This window comes from Zingiber officinale, chromosome 8A (assembly GCF_018446385.1).
Source record: "Zingiber officinale cultivar Zhangliang chromosome 8A, Zo_v1.1, whole genome shotgun sequence".
In the NCBI taxonomy this organism is placed as follows: Eukaryota; Viridiplantae; Streptophyta; class Magnoliopsida; order Zingiberales; family Zingiberaceae; genus Zingiber; species Zingiber officinale.
Genome location: NC_056000.1, coordinates 124,076,978 through 124,099,456, shown reverse-complemented (window position 1 = coordinate 124,099,456; position 22,479 = coordinate 124,076,978). Strand labels below are relative to the sequence as shown.

Here is a 22,479-nt window from a genome sequence, read left to right as displayed (position 1 = left end):
AGGTTAAGGTTTCACCTTTTTGTTACCAATAATATATGTGATGTGGTATAGGAAACTGTACCACGTGACATGGTCCATAACTCAATTAATGTAGTCCACTTCATGGCTTGCTCAGCATAACCCTCAATCTTCTGATTTAGGATAGGATTTAGATCGAGCTAGTCAATTCATGCTTAAACTCAGGTTGGGTCATTCGGCTCTTGGCTGTGTTAGTTGGTCATAGGAAGATCGTATCGGTTCCACTATATAAAAATTTTGTACAAGTGTCGAACCTATCCTAAACAACCTATTGTGTTCTTTAGAAATTAAATTAGGAATCACAAACGGAACTTAACATTATTGATTCCAAAATTCATTTATCTGTTCTTAATGGTTTAGATTTGGATCGCAAACGATGCTTAATATTATTGATCCAAATCCACCTATGTTATAAATTCAATTAAATATTTATTTCAAAAATTGACTCCCAGGACAAACATGGCGAGGCACATGACCTTCTTGGGTATGTGAGCATCCACCATTGTCTCGACAAAGCCTCTTAACGAAATTCAATATTTAATTTTCTAAAATAACATTAAGTTTAACCAAAAAGAACAATCGAATCACAAGATCGAAAAACAACAAAAAAACACAAACTCGAATATCTAATCCGAAAATCTAGAATCATATGCCTCTTGTGTTTGGAATTCATACAAATAAAAACTAGTATAATATGGAAAATAATTACTAATTATACCTTTCTTTATATGCAACGACCTCTTGATCTTCTACCGTATTCCTCTTCTTATCTCAGACGTTGTGTAGGCAACGATCTACCGAGATGAGAACCACCCAAGACCTTCTTCTTCCTCACCAAGTTTCGGCCACCACCGCCAAGCTCTAAGGGATGCAAGAAACAAAGTATCCTTTCTCTCCTTCTTCTCCCAGCAATATCCGGCCACCTTCCAAGCTCCAAAGGATGAAGAGTTTCGGCCAAGGAGAAGAAAGAAAAAGGAGAAGGGAGAACTAGAAGGGTCGGCCACACCACCAAGGAAGAGAGGAGGAGAATAAAATAGAGTTGTTAGCCATGAAGGCACCTCTACCCCTCTTTTATAATCCTTGGTCTTGGCAAATAAGGAAAATTTAAATAAAAAACTTCCTTATTACTTTACCATGAAAAGGAAAATTTAATTAATTAAAACTTATTTCCTTTTCTTAAAACAATATGGTCGGCCACCTCATAATCCCAAACAAAGAAAGTTTTAACAAGAATTAAAACTTCCTAATATGTTTCCGAAAATTTTAAAATAAAAATTTCTATAATAATTTATCCCTTCATGGTTGGTTATAAAAGGAAATATATAAATTAAAATTTCTCTATTAAAATATGTGGATGATTTTCAAAAAGAAAAGTTATCTTTAAAATTAAAATCTCCTTACAATCTACAAATAAGGAAAAATATCAAATCTTTTCTTAATCTTTTGTAGAAACTTATAAAAGGAAATATTTAATTTTAAATTCTCTTTTTAAATCATGAATATGGTTACAAAAAAGGAAAGTTTTATCAAAATTAAAATCTTCCTTTCAATCTACAAATAAGGAAAGATATCAAACATTTTCTTAATCTTTTGTAGAAAGCTATAAAAGAAAAGATTTAAATTTTACTCTCTTTTAAAACCATGGAATCCATATAAGAAATTTTTAAAAATAAAAATCCTTTTAATTTTCTTAGGGTCAGTCACACCATGTTTGGGCTCCAAGCATTGGTCGACCACCTACTTGGCTCATCCTATTGGTCTTGGCCGACCCCTAGCTTGGGTTCCAAGCTAGCTTGGCCGGCCCCATTAGAATGGGTATAAAGATGGGTAAAATACTTTATAAACAAGAGGCTACGATTGGGACCGATAGGAGGAATTGGTTTTGATCTCCCGATGAAATTAAGCTTCCCGTGTTCGCCCCGAACACCCAACTTAATTTCATCAATAATAATTCATACCACTAAAAAATTATTATTGAACTACCGCACCAATCCCAAATTACGTTTTGGACTCCTTCTTATTATGAGTGTGTTAATCTCCCCGTGTTTAAGATGTCGAATGTCCACTAATTAAATGAGTTACTGACAACTCACTTTAATTAATTTCTTAGTCCAAGAGTAGTACCACTCAACCTTATCGTCATGTCAGACTAAGTCCACCTGCAGGGTTTAACATGACAATCCTTATGAGCTCTTCTTAGGGACATTATCAACCTAGATTACTAGGACATAATTTCCTTCTATAATCAACAACATACGCTATAAGTAATTTCATTTCTTAACTTATCGAGCATATTGATTTACCGAACTAAATTGCACCCTTTGATAAATCAAAGAAATAAATATTAAGTATATGTGCTTGTTATCATATTAGGATTAAGAGCACACACTTCCAAAATAACAGAGGTATTGTTCTTTTATTTAGTCAGTATAAAAAAAACTACCTCAAATGGTCCTGCTCAATACACTCATAGTGTACTAGTATAATTTATCAGTCAAGATAAACTAATACTTAATTACACTACGACTATTCTAATGGTTTGTTCCTTTCCATCTCAGTCGCGAGATGCTGTTTATAATTTATAAGGAATTGATAACATGATCTTCTGTGTGTGACACCACACACCATGTTATCTACAATATAAATTAATTGAACAACTACATTTAGCATGTAAATGTAGATATTGATCAATATAATTTTTATTTCTAAGTAAATTTTATACAAAAAACTAGGCTTTTAGTATATATTCCAACAGGCTGAGCCCGACCCGGATTAATCTGAGTCACATTTAAGTAAGCCTAATTAACCTGTCAGAATTCCAAGGGATGCGATAGTTATGCAAGTATCCAACAACCCCAAAGAATGTGACCATTATGCAAGCCACCAGCAGCCCTAAGGGACACAACGATTATGCAAGCCGTTAATAGCCCCAAGGGACGCGATAGTTATAGAAGGTCGCAAGTAGCCCTAAAGGATGTGATAGTTATAACATGCTGTATGCAACCCTAAGAGATGCAACTATTATACATGCCATCAACAACCCCAAGGGGCACGATAGTTATAGTAGGTCACTAGTAGCCTAAAGGGACATGATCGTTATGCAGGCTGTCAGCAACTCTAAGAGACACAACAGTTATGCAAGCAGATCACGCCTTCTGAGAGAGAGGAATGAGGTTTCTCTTTTAAGATTCGCTTGAGGTTAAGTCACCCCTATTTAAAGCAATGATGATGGCAAAGGACGGAGGAGGTTAAATAAGATATCAAAGTTTACTACTTTTTCACTTTGGCGTTGTCTTTCCTCTCCAACTCTCTCTCTCTCTCTCTCTCTCTCTCTCTCTCTCTCTCTTATAGTCTAACTTGAGCATCGGAGGAGTCACACTAAGGCATGCATTGGCCTGCTTCTAGCCTCCTTTTAGTCTTTTGAGTAGCTAGTGCTGGAGATATTCGCCTAAGTCCTTATGTTACTCAGCATAGTAGTTGATCCGACAAAGGTCGACTCGATAACAACCCATCTGATATAGACTAACCCGGTAATAGCTGACTTGACCAAAGTAGACTTGATAAAGGGCCACCCCATAGAAGATGACTTGTGAGGAACCGATTCAACGCACATCTGACGAGCTCAACCTCAAATATGATAAAGAGTTTGCCCATCCCCTGATCTCAGATCGGATTAATATGTGATTAAGGTGATAGCATACTCTTTTTGCCTTCACCCCCATGTTCTTTTTCTATTCTTCACTCAGTAAAAACATAAACTTTTATCAATCCATAATGTGTTATACGGATTGAAACTCTTGTACATTAAACTTCATTATCACCAGACTAAGTAACCATTGACAATGGGAGTATAATCGAGCTAAGAAAAGTTTATTTATTTATGGAACTTGTTCAAGTTTCTTTATTATTAGAAATTTTATTAAAGATTTTTTTATTGAATTAAACTATAATAATATTTTTATCCTTATATATCAATGAAATATTTATCTAATTCATAAAATTTATTAAATAAAAGATATAAAAATAAATTTATAATTTAATTTTATTTAAAGTTAACAAATAGGTTTATTCATAAATTAATGAACATTAATGAACTAAGTTTACTTATATTCACTACTAGAAATATAACTTATTTCATGTGGTAAAAGGTGATTCGCTCGCCCCCAGTGCCTCCATCAACTCATGTCTACGCCAACACGGAGGAGGAAATCATAGATGACTACTAGTCATTAGTACAGATGGCCAAAATATAGAGGAAGACATGCTAAAACACAAAATATAGCTTATTACATGTGGCAAATAAAGACATTAAAATGTCATTATAAATAATGTTTAACTACACTTATTAAAAGGGTTATTTTTAAAAATAAAATGTCATGTTAGACTATTTATCATGATAAACTTTATAAATTTCACTATATTTTATAACAACCTAATAATCTAATTATCCATCCGTTGTTTTTTTACTGTGTCGAATTTGTAACCCTATGTGGCACGATCACAACCTAATAAAGGAAATATACCCTGAGTAATCTGTACGACAAAAGCTTCTACCCTATAAAGCATAAAAATGATAGGTCTATTTTAGAAAAGCCTACAGTGTATCAGATTTATAGGTCATATTTTAGAAATACATTGATATTCATGCAGAGAGAAAATAGAAGTATATAAGGGGTCTCCACCTACAGGCGCATGTAAGCTTCTCTATCAGAGTTAATTTCTCATCATCCCTGTTATTCATTTCTTTTGTCTAACTTGAATGTCGGAGTGTCTCCGTCATGACCCTTCCCTGGCCCGATCACTGACGTCTTCTTCTAGCTCTTCTCTTTGACATGCAAGCTCAATCACGACACCAAATCCCTCCTACTCGGAATCTTATCGTGGACCTCGATGCCACCTAGCTAGCACACCATCTTCCCCAATTTCAGATAGGATTAGATAATGAAGCGTGTTAGGGTGAAATTTAAATATTCGTCGTCAAATGATCCTTATCACCTCCTGCTCGCTCTACCGATGCTTAAATGAAGAGTTTACAAATAAAAAAATAAAGATTATTCAAGAAAATCATATCATGCCCTCCGATTATTAGTCTCCTTTTATCCCCCTCCACGAGTAATGGTTCACATTGTGATATTCCTCTTGCAATAGCTGTCGACCTCTATTAATGACTGTTTTCTCATAACGACCCTAATGTTCATCCCTCTGTAATGTCTCACCTCTTCCTAAAATTCTTCATCTCCAAGTTAATCCCTCATCCATAAACATTCTCAAACTCCCTTGTGTTAGAGTCGAAATGTGCTAGAGAGGGGGGGGGGGGGGGGGGAATAACTCATCACACTTGATAGTTGTGCTTCTTCGATAATGTGCAGCGGAATAAATAAAAAGAAACACACTTACATGCTAACATAAGAATTTACTTGGTATCCACCTCAAGAAGAGGTGATTGATATACACACACGCAAGCACTCTCCACTATGAAAACACTCCTTTACGATAACTACCGAAGGTGGAGAAACCTTACAACACTCTCAGTACAAGAAGAAAGAAAGGGAAGCATATACAAGTAAAATCTTACAAGATTTACACTAGGAACCCATAACCCTAACTGTTAGAGTGTATCTTAAAAGTCTAGCTTTCTTGTATAAACAATCATTTTGAAATAAGAATCACATTGGTCAAATGTCTACATTTATGCTAAGTGTAGTTGTCCATTTAATTTATATTGTAGATAACATGGTGTGAGGAGACACACAGAAAATCATGTTATCAATTCCTTATAAATTATAAATAGTAGCTCACAACCAAGATGAAATGGGGTAAATTATTGGAGTGGTTATAGTGTAATTTAGTATTAGTTTACCTTGACTATAAATTACGCTAGTACACTTTGAGTGTATTGAGCAGGACCATTTGAGGTTATTTTTTTTATACTGACTATTAAAAAAAATAGTCGAGTTGGTGCAACCTTAGGTCAAGGTTGACCCGACTCGAGTTGACTTGACTCGAGTTGTATTTTGATGTTTGACTTGGGAAGATTGTTGATGCAACTTTAGGTCAAGATTGACCTAGTTGAGTTGCATGTTGATGTTTGACTCTTGTGAGAGAGTTCTATTCTTGTTATGGGACAAGAATAGATGTTTGGGAGATTATTGGTGCAACCCTAGGTCAAGGTTGACCTGTTTGACCTGAAAAGTCCAAGTATGGAGACTTGGCAAACGGAAAAGTCCAAGCAGGGAGCTTGGCACGCGAAAAGTCCAAGTATGGAGACTTGGCACTGGAAAAGTCCAAGTACGGAGACTTGGCACGGGGAAAAGTCCAAGCAGGTAGCTTGGCACGCGGAAAGTCCAAGTATGGAGACTTGGCACGGGGAAAGTCCAAACAGGGAGTTTGGCACGGGAGAAAGTCCTGGTGAGTGAAGCCAGGCAGTCGGAAAGTCCTGGTGAGTGAAGCCAGGCAGTTGGGAAGTCCTGGTGAGAGAGGGCAAGGAAGGCAGTCCCTGGAGCGGATGCGGAAAGTCCTGGTGAGTGAAGCCAGGCAGATTGGAAATCCTGGTGAGTGAAGCCAGGTGAAAATCCTAGTGAGTGAAGCTAGGTGAATGAGAAAGTCCTAACTGGGATGTTAGGCAGTGTGAAATCCTGGTGAGTGAAGCCAGGTGGAAAGTCCTGGTGAGTGAAGCCGGGCAAGGGAAAATCCAGATGGATCAAGGGTGATCGGACATCTGGTGTTGAGAAGTCCAAGTGAGTGAAGCTTGGCATATGGAGTCGGAGAGGGCTCGGTAGCTCGTTCTCCGAACTAGGTTAGAGAGGGCACTCTAAACGAGGGAGTTGGATCGGTCCGGTGACCGATCCGGATATCTGCGTTTGCCGATCGGCCGGTGACCGATCGAATCGATCGATGGCTCATCGACAATCGATCGGCGAGACCGATCAGGAACCTCGCGAGAAAACCGTGGATCGGTCTGCGACCGATCCACCCATTTACGATCGATGCGCACCGATCGAGAATAGATCGATGGCGTGAGGAGCGGCTGATCGGTCTATGGACCGATCAGGTCAGCCTGGCACAGCACCGATCAGGGCTTCGATCGCGACACCTGATCGGTCTGGGGACCGATCAGGTGACAAACAGAAGCCTCATGCGCCTAGGCTGATCGGTCCTTAGACCGATCAGGGTTCTAGCCGTTGCGACGCAACGGCTAGTTTCTTCGCTGTCTTCTTCGCAGGTATAAAGAGGTCGAGGGCTGCTGCTGCGCGATGACTCTCTTCTTCCTTCTTGCTGTTCTAAGAGCTGCTGTTCTGGTGCTTGAGCTCTGTTGAGTTCCTTCCTCGCAAGCTTCGCGTGAGCTTCCCCGACTGGAACAGCTGCTGCTGTTAGGGTTTTTGAAGCTGCTGCTTCATCCGGACTCCAGTCGACGAGAAAGCAAGATTGGTAGAGTGCTTGTGTATTCTTACTGTATTTCTTGCTTATTCTTTGTACTTGTACTCTTTGTTTGCTTTTGCAAACGTTTGTGGCGAGGTTTCTCCACCCACAAGGAGTTTGACATTAGCCGGTTCTCCGGGGACTCATCCACCGACGGATTGATAGGGCTCGTCCACCTTACGGACACGCCGAGGAGTAGGAGTATCATCTCCGAACCTCGTTACATCGCTGCGTCTAAGGTTTGATATTCTTCCTTTCGTTTCTAGTTTATTTTTCCGCTGCGCTAACGAAGTGTAGGAAGAAACGCGAGCGATTTGGGGCGGCTATTCACACCCCCCCTCTCTAGCCGTACAAAGGATCCTAACAATAGTGTAATTTAGTATTAGTTTACCTTGACTATAAATTACGCTAGTACACTTTGAGTGTATTGAGCAGGACCATTTGAGGTTATTTTTTTTATACTGACTATTAAAAAGAACAAGACCTCTGTTATTATGGAAGTGTGTACTCTTAATCATGATATAATAACAAGCACATATACTTAATATTTATTTCTTTAATTTTTCAAAGGGTGCAATTTAGTTCGATAAATCAATAGGCCCAATAAGTTGGGAAATGATATTATTTATATGGTATGTTATTGATTATAGAATGAAATTGTGTCCTAGTAATCTAGGTTGATAATGCCCCCTTGAGGAGCTCATAAGGATTGTCATGTAAACCCTGCAGGTGGACTTAGTCTGACATGATAATAAGGTTGAATGGTACTACTCTTGGAGCTAGATATTAATTAAGTGAGTTGTCAGTAACTCATTTAATTAGTGGACATTCGATATCTTAAACATAGGGAGTCTGACATACTCATGATAAGAAGAAGCTCATATTGTAATATGGGATTGGTGCGATAATGTAATAATAACTCTTTAGTGGAATGAGATATTATTGATGAACTTGAGTTGAGTGTTCGGGGAGAACACGGGAAGCTCAAGCTCATCGAAGACCAAAACCAATTTCTCCTCTCAGTCCCTATTGTAGTCTCTTATTTATAAAGTCTTATATCCACCCAAAAGCCTACCTTCTTAAGGGCTAAGCCAGGGTTGACCAAGCCTTGCTTGGAGACCAAGCAAGGGGCCGACCAAGCTAAGCTTGGAGCCCAAGCTAGGGCCAGCCAAGCCTTGCTTGGTGCCGAAGCAAGGGGCCGACCACACACAAGAAGAAAAAGAAGTTTTATTTTTTTGTAAAATCTTTCCTTTTATAGAGATCAATTAAAAGGATTTAAAAGGATGATTTTAATATAAAACATTTCTTTTTTATATTGGTCACAAAAGGAAATAAAAGAAGTTTTTATTTTGTTAAAACTTTCCTTTTATGATGGTTTTAAAAGAGAGTTTTAAATTTTTAAAATTTTCCTTTTATAGCTTTCTACAAAGGAATAAAAGAGAGATTTGAAATATTTTCTTATTTGTAGTTATCTATAATGTGAAAGAAAGATTTTAATTTTTGTTATAAAACTATCCTTTTTATAACCATGTTTTATTTTAAATCTTTTCTTTTATAGATATCCATAAAAGGATTTAAAAGAAAGAGAGATTTTAATTTATAAAATATTCTTTTTATAACTATCCACAAAAGAGATTTTAAAATAGAGGTTTTAATTTTGTTTAAAATCTTTCCTTACTTGGAGGACAAGTTTGTGGCCGGCCATGTCATGGAAGAAAAGGAAGTTTTATTTTTTGTTATAAAACTTTCCTTTTTTGACAAGCCCAAGGAATATAAAAGAGAAGGAGAGGGTGTCTCACCTCATAACACATCTTCTATTCCTCTCTATTCTTCCTTGGTGGCCGACCCTTGTTCTTTCTCTTCTCTCCTTTTGTTTTCCCTCTTGGTGGCCGACGACATCTTGGCGTGGAGATCTCTTTGTTGGTTGGTCCTATGAAGATCGTACCGGTTCCACTGTACAAAAATTTTGTACAAGTGTCGAACCTTTCCTAAATAACCTATTGTGTTCTTTAGAAGTTAAATTTGGAATCACAAACGGAAATTAACATTATTGATTCCAAATTTAACTTATCTGTTCTTAATGGTTTAGACTTGGATCGCAAGCAGAACTTAACACTATTGATCCAAATCAACCTATGTTATAAATTCAATTAAATATTAATTTTCAAAATTGGCTTCCAGGACTGCATGGCGAGGCACATGACCTTCTTGGGTATGGGAGCATCCACCACTGCCTAGATAAAGCCTTTTAAGGAAAGCTAATATTTAATTTCCTCATATAACTCTAGGTTTAACCAAAAGGAACAATTGAATCACAAATTCGAAAAAAAAAACTTCGAAACAAATCCGAAAAATTAGAATATAATGCCTCTTGTGTTTGGAATTCTTACAAAGAAAAATATCTAGCATGATGCGGAAGAAAATTACTAGTTATACCTTTTCTTTGTAAGCTAATAACCTTGAAATCTTCTGCTGTATTCCTCGCCTCCTCTTGAACGTCATGTGAGCGACGATCCTCCAAGATGAACACCACCCAAAGAACTTATCCTCCTTCTCTAGATTTCAGCCACAACTACCACAAAAGACCCAAAGAGAGCAAGGGGAAAGGGAATAGGGAGAGGGTCGACCACTATGGAGATCACCAACAAGAGAATAAGAATTTTTATCACATGAGGCCTCTCCTCCCCTTCTTTTATATTACTTGCCCAAGGCAAATAAGGAAAGACTTTTTACAAAAATTAAAATCTTCCTCTTGTTTTTTCCTTTTCCCCTTTTATTTTTCCTTTTCTTTCCTCTTAATTGAATCAATCATCAATCATAGATTGGATGATGATTTAATTTGGCCAGCCCGTTACTTGGGCACCAAGCAAGGGTGGCCGACCCCTTAAAAAAGAAGAAAATAATTTTTATAAAATTTTATAAAAGAAGAAATCCTCTTATAAAATTTTACAGCTTTCTTACCTATTGTGGATGTTAAAAAAGGAAAGTTTTAAAAATTAAAACCAAGTTTTAAATTTAAATTTCTCTTCTAAAATTTCCTTTTTTAACATAGTTACAAAATTTGAAAATTTCAATTTTAAAACTTCTCTTCCTTTTTTCTAAAAACCATGAGGACGGTTAAAAAATGAAAGTTTTAAAACTTTTAAATTTTCTTTTAAACTATGTGGCCAAATTCAAATAAGGAAAGTTTTATATTTTAAAATCTCTCTTTTAAAACTTATAGTTTTCTACAAAGAGAAAATTTTAAAAATTCAAAACACCCCTCCTAATTTGACATATTATGGCCGACCCCTCTTTGCTTGGACACCTAGCGAAGGGTCGACCCCTTTGTGAAGGAGATTGGCCGACCCCTTTGGCTTGGTCACCAAGCCATGAGCCGACCTCTTCTTGGACACCAAGAAGGGCTTTATATGGGTGGACTTGATGCTTTAATGAGGCTACAACAGGGACCTAGAGGAGAAATTGGTTTTGACCTTCCAATGAGCTTGAGTATCCCGTGTTCGCCTCGAACACACAACTCAAGTTCACAAATAATAACTCATTCCACTAGAGAGTTATTATTGCACTACCGCACCAATCCCAAATTACATTATGGGATCCTTCATATATGAGTGTGTTAGTTTCCCTGTGTTTAAGATAACGAATGTCTACTAATTAAGTAAGTTACTGACAACTCACTTAATTAATATCTAGCTCCAAGAGTAGTACCACTCAACCTTATTGTCATGTCGGACTAAGTCCACCTGCAGTGTTTAACATGACAATCCTTATGAGCTCCTCTTGGGGACATTCTCAACCTAGATTACTAGGACACAGTTTCCTTCTATAATCAACAACACACACTATAAGTAATATCATTTCCCAACTTATCAGACCTATTGATTTATCGAGCTAAATCTCACCCTTTGATAAGTTAAAGAAATAAATACTAAATATATATGCTTGTTATTATATTAGAATTAAGAGCACACACTTCCATAATAACTAAGGTCTAGTTCTTTTATTAGGATTAAAAGCACCCTTTGAGACCTTGGGGGTCAACTATTTATGTTCATGATAGTTCTCACAAGTATAGAAAACTGGGACCTAGGGGTAAGAAATGTATCTTTATAAGATATCATGAGACCTCCAAAGGTTATGTTTTCATAGATGAGTAACTAGATGGAACTATCTCCGAAATAGACACGAGAGATGCGACTTTGACTTTTCTCGAAATAGAGTTCCCAATCAGAGGTGATGTCGATAAAAATATTCCTCTATTTGAGGAGGATGAGATATTATCAACAAGAGAGGTGTCAAAAGGGATACCTGAGTCTAGTCAATTGAGTGGGAGTGATATGTCGAGTCATGAGTTGACTTCTCAACAACCCAACTTACGAAGAAGTGTTCGTAAGATCAAACCTAAGAAGAGGTTTGATATTGAGAATGAGACATTGATTACACTTCCAATTGACAGTGATAAAGCTCAATTCATTGAGAAAGCATTGGGATGTAGAGTTAGAGAAAAATGAAAAGCTGCAATGGTTGAAGAGATTAAATACATAATTCAGAATCATGTTTGGGACATAGTCGATCTTCCTTCGAACAGAAGGGCTATTGGGAATAAGCGGATTCTCAAAATAAAGAGGAAAACTGATGGATCGATTAATAGATACAAACCTCATTTAGTTGTAAAAGGATATACCCAAATGGAGGGCATTAACTTTAAAGAGACATTTTCTCCCGTAGTAAAATTTATGTTAATATGAGTTATTTTGGCCTTTGTGGCACATTATGACTTGGAATTACATCAAATGAATGTAAAAATCACTTTCCTTAACGGTGATCTTGACGAAAAAATCTATATGGTTCAGCCAGAAGGTTTCATTGTCGAAGGCCAAGAGCAGAAAGTATGTAAGCTTAGAAAGTCTATATATGAGCTAAAGCAAGAGCGTCAAAACAATAGAACATAAGATTTAACGAAGTCGTTTTATCTTATGGTTTTGAGATGATCAATGAGGATCATTGTGTTTTCCTAAAAAGGAAAAAAGGAAAGTATGTCATTTTATCATTATATGTTGATGATATGCTGATAGCTGAAAATGACATAGGATATGTGAATGAAGTCAAGAAGTGACTATCATCACAATTTGATACAATGGATATGGGAGAAGTTGAATACATCTTAGGAGTGAAGATTATAAGAGATCGTCCTAAAAGACTTTTGGGTATGTCACAAGAGTCTTATATAAATAAGATATTACATCATTTCAGCATGTCAAATTGCTACGTAGAACATACACTTATTGTGAAAGGTGCTGTTTTGAGCAAAAGTATGTATCCTAAAACTCCAGAGGAAGTAGCTGAGATGAATAAAAAATCATATGCCAGTGCTATTGGTAGTTTGATGTACACTATATTGTCTACACGCCCCGATATCAGCTATGTTGTGGGTTTGGTCAGTCGCTTCTAGTCAAACCCAGGATTGAGACACTAGAAGGAGGTAAAAAGGATATTCAGATATCTGAAGGTGACAACAGATTAATGTCTTTGTTTTCAAGGATCAGATATGAGTCTGAAAGGTTATTCGGATGCAGATTGGGCTGGGGACTTGGATGATAGAAAATCCATATCAGTCTATGCATTCTTGCTGAATGGTGGCGTCATATCTTAGAACAGCAAGAAACAAGCTTGTGTAACTTTGTCGACTATGGATGCTGAATATGTGGCATGTTCAGCAGTTGTGCAAGAAGCAGTCTGGTTGAGAAGGTTCCTGAAGCATCTGAAAATTGCTGAGGTTAGTAGGAGTCTAGTAACTGTCTACTGTGACAGTCAAGCTGCAATAGCTTTTTCCAAGGATCCCAAATATCATAGCAAAGGTAAGTATATAGAAATTAAATATAATTTTGTGAGAGATATTGTCGCTAAAAGAAAAGTAATTCTTGAGTATGCCCCTATACGTGCTATGCTTGCATATCCTTTTACTAAACCAATGACTAAAGAGTCATTTAAAGAACATTTAAAGTCTTTGGGACTTTGTAGAATGTAACAATATTGAAATAATAATCAGACTTTGTGATTTGATTGTGTCATTTGTCATAATTTATTCAGTGTATATGTTGTATTTGTTACACTCATCTAAGATCTCGGTGAGCATGTTGGCAGGTTGAGATTAGTCCACTCACATGGACAATCATCTCTGTTTGTTAAGTGTAAATAGAGGTAAGACCGTTACTTATGGAATAACTTATGTAGCTGAAATTAGAGACAGATCCATAAGTTGAGGTCGTCTTGATAATTATGTAAGATGAGATTATTTTATGTGTTAATAATGATCGAAGTAAATGAACCCACCATTTACTGAACCTGTTGAAAGCCATATTAGAATTCATATGTTGAATTCAAGATTAGACATTAGGTTTGTCTAGATCAAAATCTGTACAATATTAAATTTGAGTAAAACATGCGTTCTTTTTAGTAAAGAGAATAATATCGTAATATGTGATTCATACCACATATGCTATTGCGACAATAAAGGTAGTAGAAGAATGGATCTCTGTTTCTCTACTATGTGAGACCTTTGAGATTATATGTTAATCTCAATTTTTTGTCTTAGTGACTATTTAGCTGTTTACTTGAAGTTCAATTAGTATCTGCTACTTTAGCATGCATCCTATGACTATGTATGATTCGGTCTATGGAATATAACTAGGAAAGTGACTGATTAGCATGAATAAATTCTAGTTAAAAAGAAGATTAAATATATTTACATCATTAGATGTTATTCACTAGTCGACCCATTTCTGTTATGTATAGAAATGAATGTGAATATTGAATATGGAATATGCTCTTGGCATAATGGTCATTATAATAGTTTAGAGATATTCATATTGATGTAAATGAAGATTATTTAATCTGGAAAAATAGTAAGACATGGATATCTCCAAGATAATGGCTATGTGCCACTGGGAGATTGGATGGATCATGGATAAAGGCTATGTGCTATCAGGAAAGAGGCTATGTGTCATGCAGAGTGTATCTCTAATTTATTTGAGTGTCTAAGTGAAGTGTAACAACTTTGTTAGCATTGATTGTTCAGAGAGCGACTATGTAAGGTGTAACAATCTTCTTAGCAACTATCGCTCAGTGTGCTTGTTATCGCACGAACCATTTTATCTAAGTATGGATTGGATGTTCTAATATGATTTTTGTGATCAAACTCTCAAATAGTCTATGTGACTTATTAAGTCTTTGTGACTAAACTCTCAAATAGTTTATGTGACTTATTAAGTTTTTATGACTAACTAATCTTTGTGACTTACCTGAATAAACTAGTCTTAATGACTTACTTTGGACGAGTGGGAGATATAGGAAATGGGAATATGGGAACATGCCCACGTTCCCCACTACTCTTAATGGAAAAGTTTATTATACCCCTAGATTATTTCTCTTTATAAGGGGTGCGTCCAAGGTTCATTCGTGAGGCAAGAGGCAAGAGGTAAGAAAGAGAGAAAGTTTTCACACGATGGTGGAAAGAGGGAAGAACATCTGAGACGGTGAAATTTGGTTCGTGGAATTGTGGAGAGCTTTCCGATCCTGTGATCGTTCTTCCGACAGTGAATCTTGCCATCGATGATTACAGATCTACGGAAGATCACTATAAATATTTATTGTTTTAATTCATTTTTTTTATGTATTTAAAATTATCAACAAGCCTTTTAGGTTTTTCGACTCCTCACTCTTGGATTATTACGGAGGTATCATAGAGGTTATTAGAGCAAGAGGGTATCCTAGCGTCGGAACACCATACTTTCCTCCGGCAAATTATTGCATTCTATAGCGAGGTAATAAGAGGATGAGGATTTATATTTTAACTAGGACAAATATTTTGGAAGTTAACTTTTGATTTTATTGGGTATAAATTGAGCTCTAGATTTACTTGATAGGCGAATCTAAGAAGGAAAGACCATCTGCATCCAAATTAATAAATTACACCTACATTATTAAAATAAATATTGAGGATAAGATAGCAACAATATTCTCTCTTTTAAAAAAATAAATAAATAAATTTTAACATAAATAATTTATTTTTATCAATAAGTAGTATGGGGTAGCAGATCCAATCTTGTAGCTGCTACGAGTAGTAGCTATGGAAATGAAATATATAGTTATAGTAGTTATTAAATTATAATTACTATAATTATTAAAAATTATGAAATCATAACTACTATAATTATTTATTATTAGTGTTTACTAGAATTAAAGTATTAATATTGTTTATTATTAGTTTATTAGTGGTTATCAGAATTAAAGTATTAATATTGTAGCAGTTGTTATCCCATAACTACTTAACAATATCAAAAATAAAAATATTTTTGAAAATAAAAAGGTTGTGAGATGTTGTTTTAATAACAAATGCAAAAATATTATTAGTATTATTATTAACTCAATAAAAAATATATTCCTTTATTTTTTTTTGCACTTTTTTCTTGGTATGCTTGAATTCTTTCATGATGTGAAAGATAACTACCTAAGTAGTGTTTCAAAATTTTTTTTTTATGCGTAATCAAGAATATTGGATTTTTACGTCCATTGTAAATATTTTCTAATTTACTCTAACGACTAATAAAATTTTTCATAAAACCAAACTAATGGACCCAGATTAGATTTATTTGATTCATTATTTTTCAAAACTTGTTTCGTATATATTTAAATTCTTGACCTATAATGGCTTGAATTCATAACATGGATTGCTATAGCGGTTGAACGGTTCCAAATTTCACAAGAAAGGTTGACATGTTCTTCCCATATATTTCTCTAGCAAATATAGTGGTACGACGACAAAATCAGTCTGAGTGATCTATCCGGATTGATTCCGAACTATGGCCATGAGCATCAACATTGACGCTTACACCCCTAGCTATTGTAAATCCTAACTTCTCTCCTTCTTAACGCCATCGAACCCCCGAGTCACGGTCCAAGTTAGTGTTAACGTGGTACGAAACTTCTTAGGGTCTTTCAAATTTCTTTTTGACAGAATTTTAAGCAATATTTTTGAGAGAATTTTAAGCAATTTTTCACGAACTCTTGATAACTTAACCATTAAAAGTTCTCACTAGATAACTTTAGTGTCCTCTGTGTTAATCCATACAGGAGATAACATTATTGGATGATACAAGCTGATAATATTTGATAATTTAAATATTTAATTTTTTGAAACAACTAATTATTGAGATGATTGATATAATTTTATTGAAAATTTTCATCAATCATCAAGTAAATTGAAAAATACTCATAAAAATTGATCCAAACAATCAATATTTTTAGAATTATCATCCCATTAAAAAAAATCTTACAATACATCACAATTTGGATTCAAACGAATGAAGGCCTTCTATAGAACAAAATAACTTGTCACAAAGGTCTATAGTAAAATGAAAAAAAAAAAAACGAGTGGGTTTTAGACAAATTAACTTAAGTTGCCCCATCGCGGCCCTCCTCTCTTTCTAACGGTCATATTCAAAACCACAGCGAACCCCACTTTTTCTTGCCCGTTTTCATTCCGCCTCTTTGATTCACCCTCTTTCTCTCTTCTTCCTCTCCGCTTCGATCTGCTCCCATGGAGAAGCTTTAAGCTCCTCCTCTCCGGAGCCGCCGTATAGAGAGAAAGAGATCTCGGTCGCTGCTCCCCATGGGTTGCTTTCTTCGCTGCTTCAAGGGCCCCAAGGATCGGAATCGCCGTCGATCGCCTAGGAGATCGCCGTCCCGTGAGCGCCGGGTATGCTTTCCTTGATCGCTTCCTAGGTTTTGCAGTTGGTTTTTCGTGACGAGCGATTTCTTACAGGTGAGCGAAAGCTGCCTTCATCCGATCCCCTCGGCGAAGCAGATCTCCCCCAATCCCAGCGCGCCGGAGCTTTTCCCTCCGGAGGAAGTGGTTTCTGTGGCGGTCGCTCTTCCGGTGGAGAAGAAGAAGAAGAATAAGTAATGTGGTTCTTTTCTTGAGAGTATTGCAGTGCTATTGGCGTCGATTTAGGCGTGAATTGTTTGGCAGGGAGAATGTAGAGAAGGAGAACGCCGGAGGCGGCGGCAGGAAGAAGGTGACCTTCGATTTAAACGTCAAGACGTATGAACGCGTTCCTTCCGATGAGGACGATGAGGAGGAAGAGAAGCCGGCCAAAGGGAACAAAGACGAATCTTATCCAAAGTCGGGAGCATTCCCCTCGAATCATAGGTACGAGAACTGTGAGAGCAGCGACGATGACCGCGGCTGTGAATCTGGAGAAGATGAAGATGAATTTGAGAGTGATTTCGAGATCGGGATCCAGGGAAACGAGGAAGAGTCCTACGATTCCTTCTTTTCTCTACCACTCGACAAGGATCCGCAAGGTTTACACGAGGAGGTCAGTAGTCGTCAACTCGACTCTGCATCCGCACCTCTCCTAGGTAAGCAGTCGATTCCCGCCGCCGGAGGCTGCGGCGGCACGCGCGACCGGAGCCAGTTCGTGCATTCAGTGCTCAACCCCATCGAGAACCTCTCCCAGTGGAAGGAAATCAAGGTGCGCGCGTCGCCGGCGAAGAATCCCGACAAACAAAACCTCGGCAACGAGCCAGAGATCAAGGTGAAGAAGAAGAAGCCTCAAGTTCCTAAACAGGAGGTTTCGGTGGACGGCAGCCTCTCAAACTGGCTACCCTCCTCCCCGGACAATTCCACCGCGGAGACGCCTCAGCCGAGCAATTCTCACCTGTCGAACTCGTCGTTCAGCCGAGAGGACCGACCGATTTTAGGCGCATTAACCATGGAAGAGATCAAGCAATCGTCGATGACATCTTCCCCCAGCAAGAGCCCTCCGGCGGATGAGATTCCAATTCTGGGCACAGTCGGCAGGTACTGGAGCTGCGAGAACCCAGGAGAAGACACCGCTTCTTCTCGTCGTCCTTCCAGCAGACTTGCCAAAGGGATTCCGAACACTACCAGCAAAGACAGAGAGGTAAGACCGCCAAACACAGATAGATTACAGATCGATAACATGCTAAAATTCAACGTTTTTTGTTAGGTTATTTCAGGATAAGGCCGTGAACTGGCACACGACTCCATTTGAAGTGCGTCTGGAGAGAGCTCTCCGGAACGGCGCTGATGCTTGAGCTTGCTAAGCTTAAAAATTCATGTGTGTTCTCTTCCAAATTCATTCTTGTTTCTTCTTTCTTGCGTGCATCTCCATTTGAATGTGGATCTTGATTTGTAATTTGTAAACTGTAATCATTTTTATTTTTTTTTCCATTTGGCAATGGTAATCTACCAGCATATCTATGCATCCCTTTTTATTGAAAATTATATAGTTCTTTAAAGCCAATTGATAACATAATTAGACCCTTAAAAAAGTCGTGGATGGGGCATAAAAAAAAAGTTTGGTAAAAGAACACGGCCCCATATGGGAAATTCGTTAAAAAAAAAATTATGTGATATTTGATTAAATGACTGGAATGACTATGGATATGACAGTAAAATAGAATGAGAATGAAAATAAAAATAAGATCAAACATAATATGTTACTATCCATTCACTCATTGCCAAACTCACCAACCAAACACCCCTTAAGTCATTGATAACATAATTAGATTTGTGGAATTCAAACTAAACTATTAACTAATCTGAGTCAAATTGTGCCGAACTAATCATTAAAATCATAATTCAAACTTCACTTATTTTTTTTTTTAAACTTGAAACTCTGGCTAAACCAAACATTAAATGTGTTCAGGAACAATTAATTCATTTACATCCCTAATTGCCAGCTATGCCACCATCTCCCTGACTTTCCCCGTCCTCTTCCCACTCACTCGAACTGCGTCCAGGCAGACCCGTCACCAGTGGGGTCACATACTGGTGTGGCTGCCTAGAGGCGGCCTGTGCATCATCAGGCCCTTCCCTGTCAGGAACAACGTCAGCAGACTCATCTCCGGCCAGGCATTCCTCCTCCACATCGCCTGGCGAATCATCCTCTGCTTCACTCGATGTGGACGATCAATTTGATTCCATTCATTCCATCAGATGAATTATTAGTTGGGTCTCTGTAACTAAACCCTAAATCAAACTTTTCTCCGCCCCAAGACCAAATCATTCGAGATATGAGCTAACAAGTTACATTTAAATGCAGCAAATTTAATTCAATAGAATCAGACCTGAGGACCAAAAAAAATATGAGTGTCTCCACAGCTAAATATCTTGAACTCGAAGAAAAGCCAGAGCAACCATGGGGTTCTATGGAAACACAATATAGGCCAAACTAACCAAACCAACCAAATTTTGCAATATAAAATTTCGTTCAAACAGTCTTCATACTAGCTTTCTGCTGCTTCAAAACAACTAAGCTTCTTCAGCAATCGTTCCCTTCTCGCTAACGTAGATACCGTCCAAGAACTTCCTTATATCCTTGTTCTTCACATGGCATTTCTGTCAAAGTATGAAATAGTGTTAATACCATAACAATTATGTATTAACTCTGATCAATTATAAGTATGCTAAGCTAGTATGACTTGAGCAATAAACAGACCTGGTTGATCAAGGCAGCAGAGCGAGAGACGAGTTCGACATCATTTCCATCGAGGATTAGCTCATCCTTCACCTTTTCAGACCGAGAAATCTTCACACCTTCAAGCATATCAACTTTCCGAACCTGCAACAACAGCAAGACAAAAACAGAAACACACTATTCAGGAAGGCACGAATCCTTTTTGAATTGGCAGTGGTAGTTGGATAAATTTCCATCTTGATTTGCAAAATCATGTCTCTCCACAATCCAAAAGGGAACTGAGAACAATTTCCATCACTACTACAGATTCTAAGAATCAAATCTGTTAAAACATGTTAAAGACTCTAAACTGTTAACAAGATTTTGCACAATACCATCATTTTGCCAATCCGATCCAGGAGATAAATAACTAGAAAACGTCAGAAACTATTGCCGCATGATATCTTATAGAAAATCTTTATCCGCAATAAAAAATGCTAACTTTGCGAGACAAAAAGGGAAACGAGTTCTAAGTGCATGTGAATTCGGAGCTGGCTCTTCAAGAACTTATGAATTTTATGATGATTACTTCGGGCAAGTTGAGAACTTTTCCATGACAACCCAAACAAAGCAGAAAAAGTAAAGGACGAAACGGATAGAAAACACAGGGCACATAATTAAGCAAGGTCGGACCTTTTTCTCCCCGAGGAAGTTCCTGATCTCAATGGAGTCGGAATTGTTGGGGATGGAAGCGTTGATGGGAAAATGAGCGTAGACGAGACGCATCTTGTAGCGGTATCCCTTGGTGACACCGGTAATCAAGTTTTGGATGTGACTGATGGCGGTGCGAATGGCCGCCATGGTCTTGCGCGAACCAAACCACGCCTCCACTTTCAGCTTCTTACCGCCGTCGAGGAGAGCGAAGTCGAGGTTGAGGTGCTTGAAGTTGCGGGTGAGCTTTCCGCGGGGGCCTTCCACCTCCACGATCTTGGCGTCCACCTTCACGGTGATCCCCTCGGGGATATCCATCGTCTGCGACGAAAGGATCGTCTTCATCTCGCTCTCGCTGGCTGCTCCTCCCCTTCGGCCGCCCGAATGCAAAATGAAACAAAACCCTAACATAGTTGACACACGATTTCTATTTATACATAGCTTTGGATCCTTTTTGGAAAACACGCACATATTTTAAATAATTATAAATAAAATTCATGGCATTCTATGTGAAAAAAGAATAAATTTAGAAGGAAAGTAGAAAAATACCTTTAACTTCTCTGATTATTTGTTTAAAAGAAAATATATATTTATTAGGATAATATATATATAATGAAGAAAAAGAATAAATTTAGAAGGAAAGTAGAAAAATATCTTTAACTTCTCTGATTATTTGTTTAAAAGAATATATATATTAGGATAAAAGTTATTAAAGGTGGATGGAGGAATTACTAATTGATATATTCGTTTGATGTCAAAGAAAAAATTATTTTTTATAGATACATGTATTGGGAAAAAAAACTACTCATACCTCTTAATTAATTTAATGATCGGCTATAAGTTAATTATATGATTTACCTTACTTCTCATAATCTGGAGACGGATTATGAGGAGCGTTTAGATAAGTGTAATTACCTTGTGTTACAATAATGATGGGTGACTTGCTTGATTTCGTAATTTATCTTTCTATAGATAGTTGTGAGACTAATCGTGTGGGAATATTTGAAGTCAGCGTATAACCTTTACAGAAATAATGAATGGGTTGTCGTCCTAAGGCAATAGCACAATAGTTAGGTCCTTCAACGGATAGCCAAAAGAACTAAGGTTCGAATCTCAGCTGTGACGTATTACAGGAGATTTTTCCTTCAATGAAAAGCGAGCCAAAGGATGTTAGTCATTTGGATGAGCCTCTATAAGCACTTCATGATTTACCCGATCGGTTACCCTAGGAATAGTCAGTTCGAAGAGCTAGATACCTGGTGTCAATTAAAAAAAGAATGGGCCGCCCCACTGGTTGGTGTAGTTGTTACTTGGCTCAGTGGTTACCCAATAGTTCTTAGGGTTAATTCTTAGTGGGGGCAAAATGTCTTGTTAGATGTTTGACTTCCTCCATGCAAAAAGTAGGGGTGTAAATGAGCCAAGCTACTCACGAGCTATTTGAATCTTGATTCGATAAAAACTCATTTGAGTTCATTTAGCTCATTTAATGAGACTCGTTAAGATAAACAAACTAAGATCAAGCTTAACAATACTCTGATCGTTAGCTTATGAATATGTTCGTTAGTAAGCTCATGAATTAACTTTTAAATGAAAAAATAATAGTTTTGATATTGAATTTATAGATTTTACACTCTACTTATGAAAAATATAGATAAATATATTAAATTTATTTATTACAATAAAATTATAAATTTTAATAAGAATTGATCCTGTCTGAAAGTCGAAGAGATGGAAAGTCGGGGATATGACGCTCCCGCTAACTGCCTGTAGACTCCGCTCGAACCTGCAACACAAAATACGTCAGTGCTGAGCCAAGGAAAAGATATCCGGCGTTAGCCCTCCGACG

The 22,479-nt window shown here is 37.2% G+C and overlaps 2 protein-coding genes across 2 annotated transcripts; one reads left to right on the top strand and one right to left on the bottom strand.

Annotated features, from left to right (window-relative positions):
* The first annotated feature begins 16,932 nt into the window (after positions 1–16,932).
* Positions 16,933–18,745, top strand: LOC122010101. Its single transcript, XM_042566504.1, has 4 exons — positions 16,933–17,194; positions 17,261–17,397; positions 17,468–18,404; positions 18,471–18,745. The coding sequence occupies exons 1-4, from the start codon at positions 17,108–17,110 to the stop codon at positions 18,483–18,485; spliced, it is 1,176 nt and encodes a 391-aa protein (XP_042422438.1). The 5' UTR covers positions 16,933–17,107; the 3' UTR covers positions 18,486–18,745.
* An 807-nt stretch (positions 18,746–19,552) lies between these two features.
* On the bottom strand, positions 19,553–21,038 carry LOC122010102 (60S ribosomal protein L9-like). Its single transcript, XM_042566505.1, has 3 exons — positions 20,616–21,038; positions 19,965–20,087; positions 19,553–19,864 (listed from the first exon to the last, which is right to left on the bottom strand). The coding sequence occupies exons 1-3, from the start codon at positions 20,976–20,978 to the stop codon at positions 19,778–19,780; spliced, it is 573 nt and encodes a 190-aa protein (XP_042422439.1). The 5' UTR covers positions 20,979–21,038; the 3' UTR covers positions 19,553–19,777.
* Between the last annotated feature and the right edge of the window lie 1,441 nt (positions 21,039–22,479).

Bases quoted from the DNA above. Each gene is read 5' to 3' on its own strand.
- LOC122010101 (XM_042566504.1), top strand. From the start codon at position 17,108: ATGGGTTGCTTTCTTCGCTGCTTCAAGGGCCCCAAGGATCGGAATCGC. The intron at 17,195-17,260 runs GTATGCTTTCCT...GATTTCTTACAG, and splicing joins CGCCGTCCCGTGAGCGCCGG to GTGAGCGAAAGCTGCCTTCA. The intron at 17,398-17,467 runs GTAATGTGGTTC...ATTGTTTGGCAG, and splicing joins GAGAAGAAGAAGAAGAATAA to GGAGAATGTAGAGAAGGAGA.
- LOC122010102 (XM_042566505.1), bottom strand. From the start codon at position 20,978: ATGAAGACGATCCTTTCGTCGCAGACGATGGATATCCCCGAGGGGATC. The intron at 20,088-20,615 runs GTCCGACCTTGC...CTGTTGTTGCAG, and splicing joins ACTTCCTCGGGGAGAAAAAG to GTTCGGAAAGTTGATATGCT. The intron at 19,865-19,964 runs GTCTGTTTATTG...ATACTTTGACAG, and splicing joins CTGCTGCCTTGATCAACCAG to AAATGCCATGTGAAGAACAA.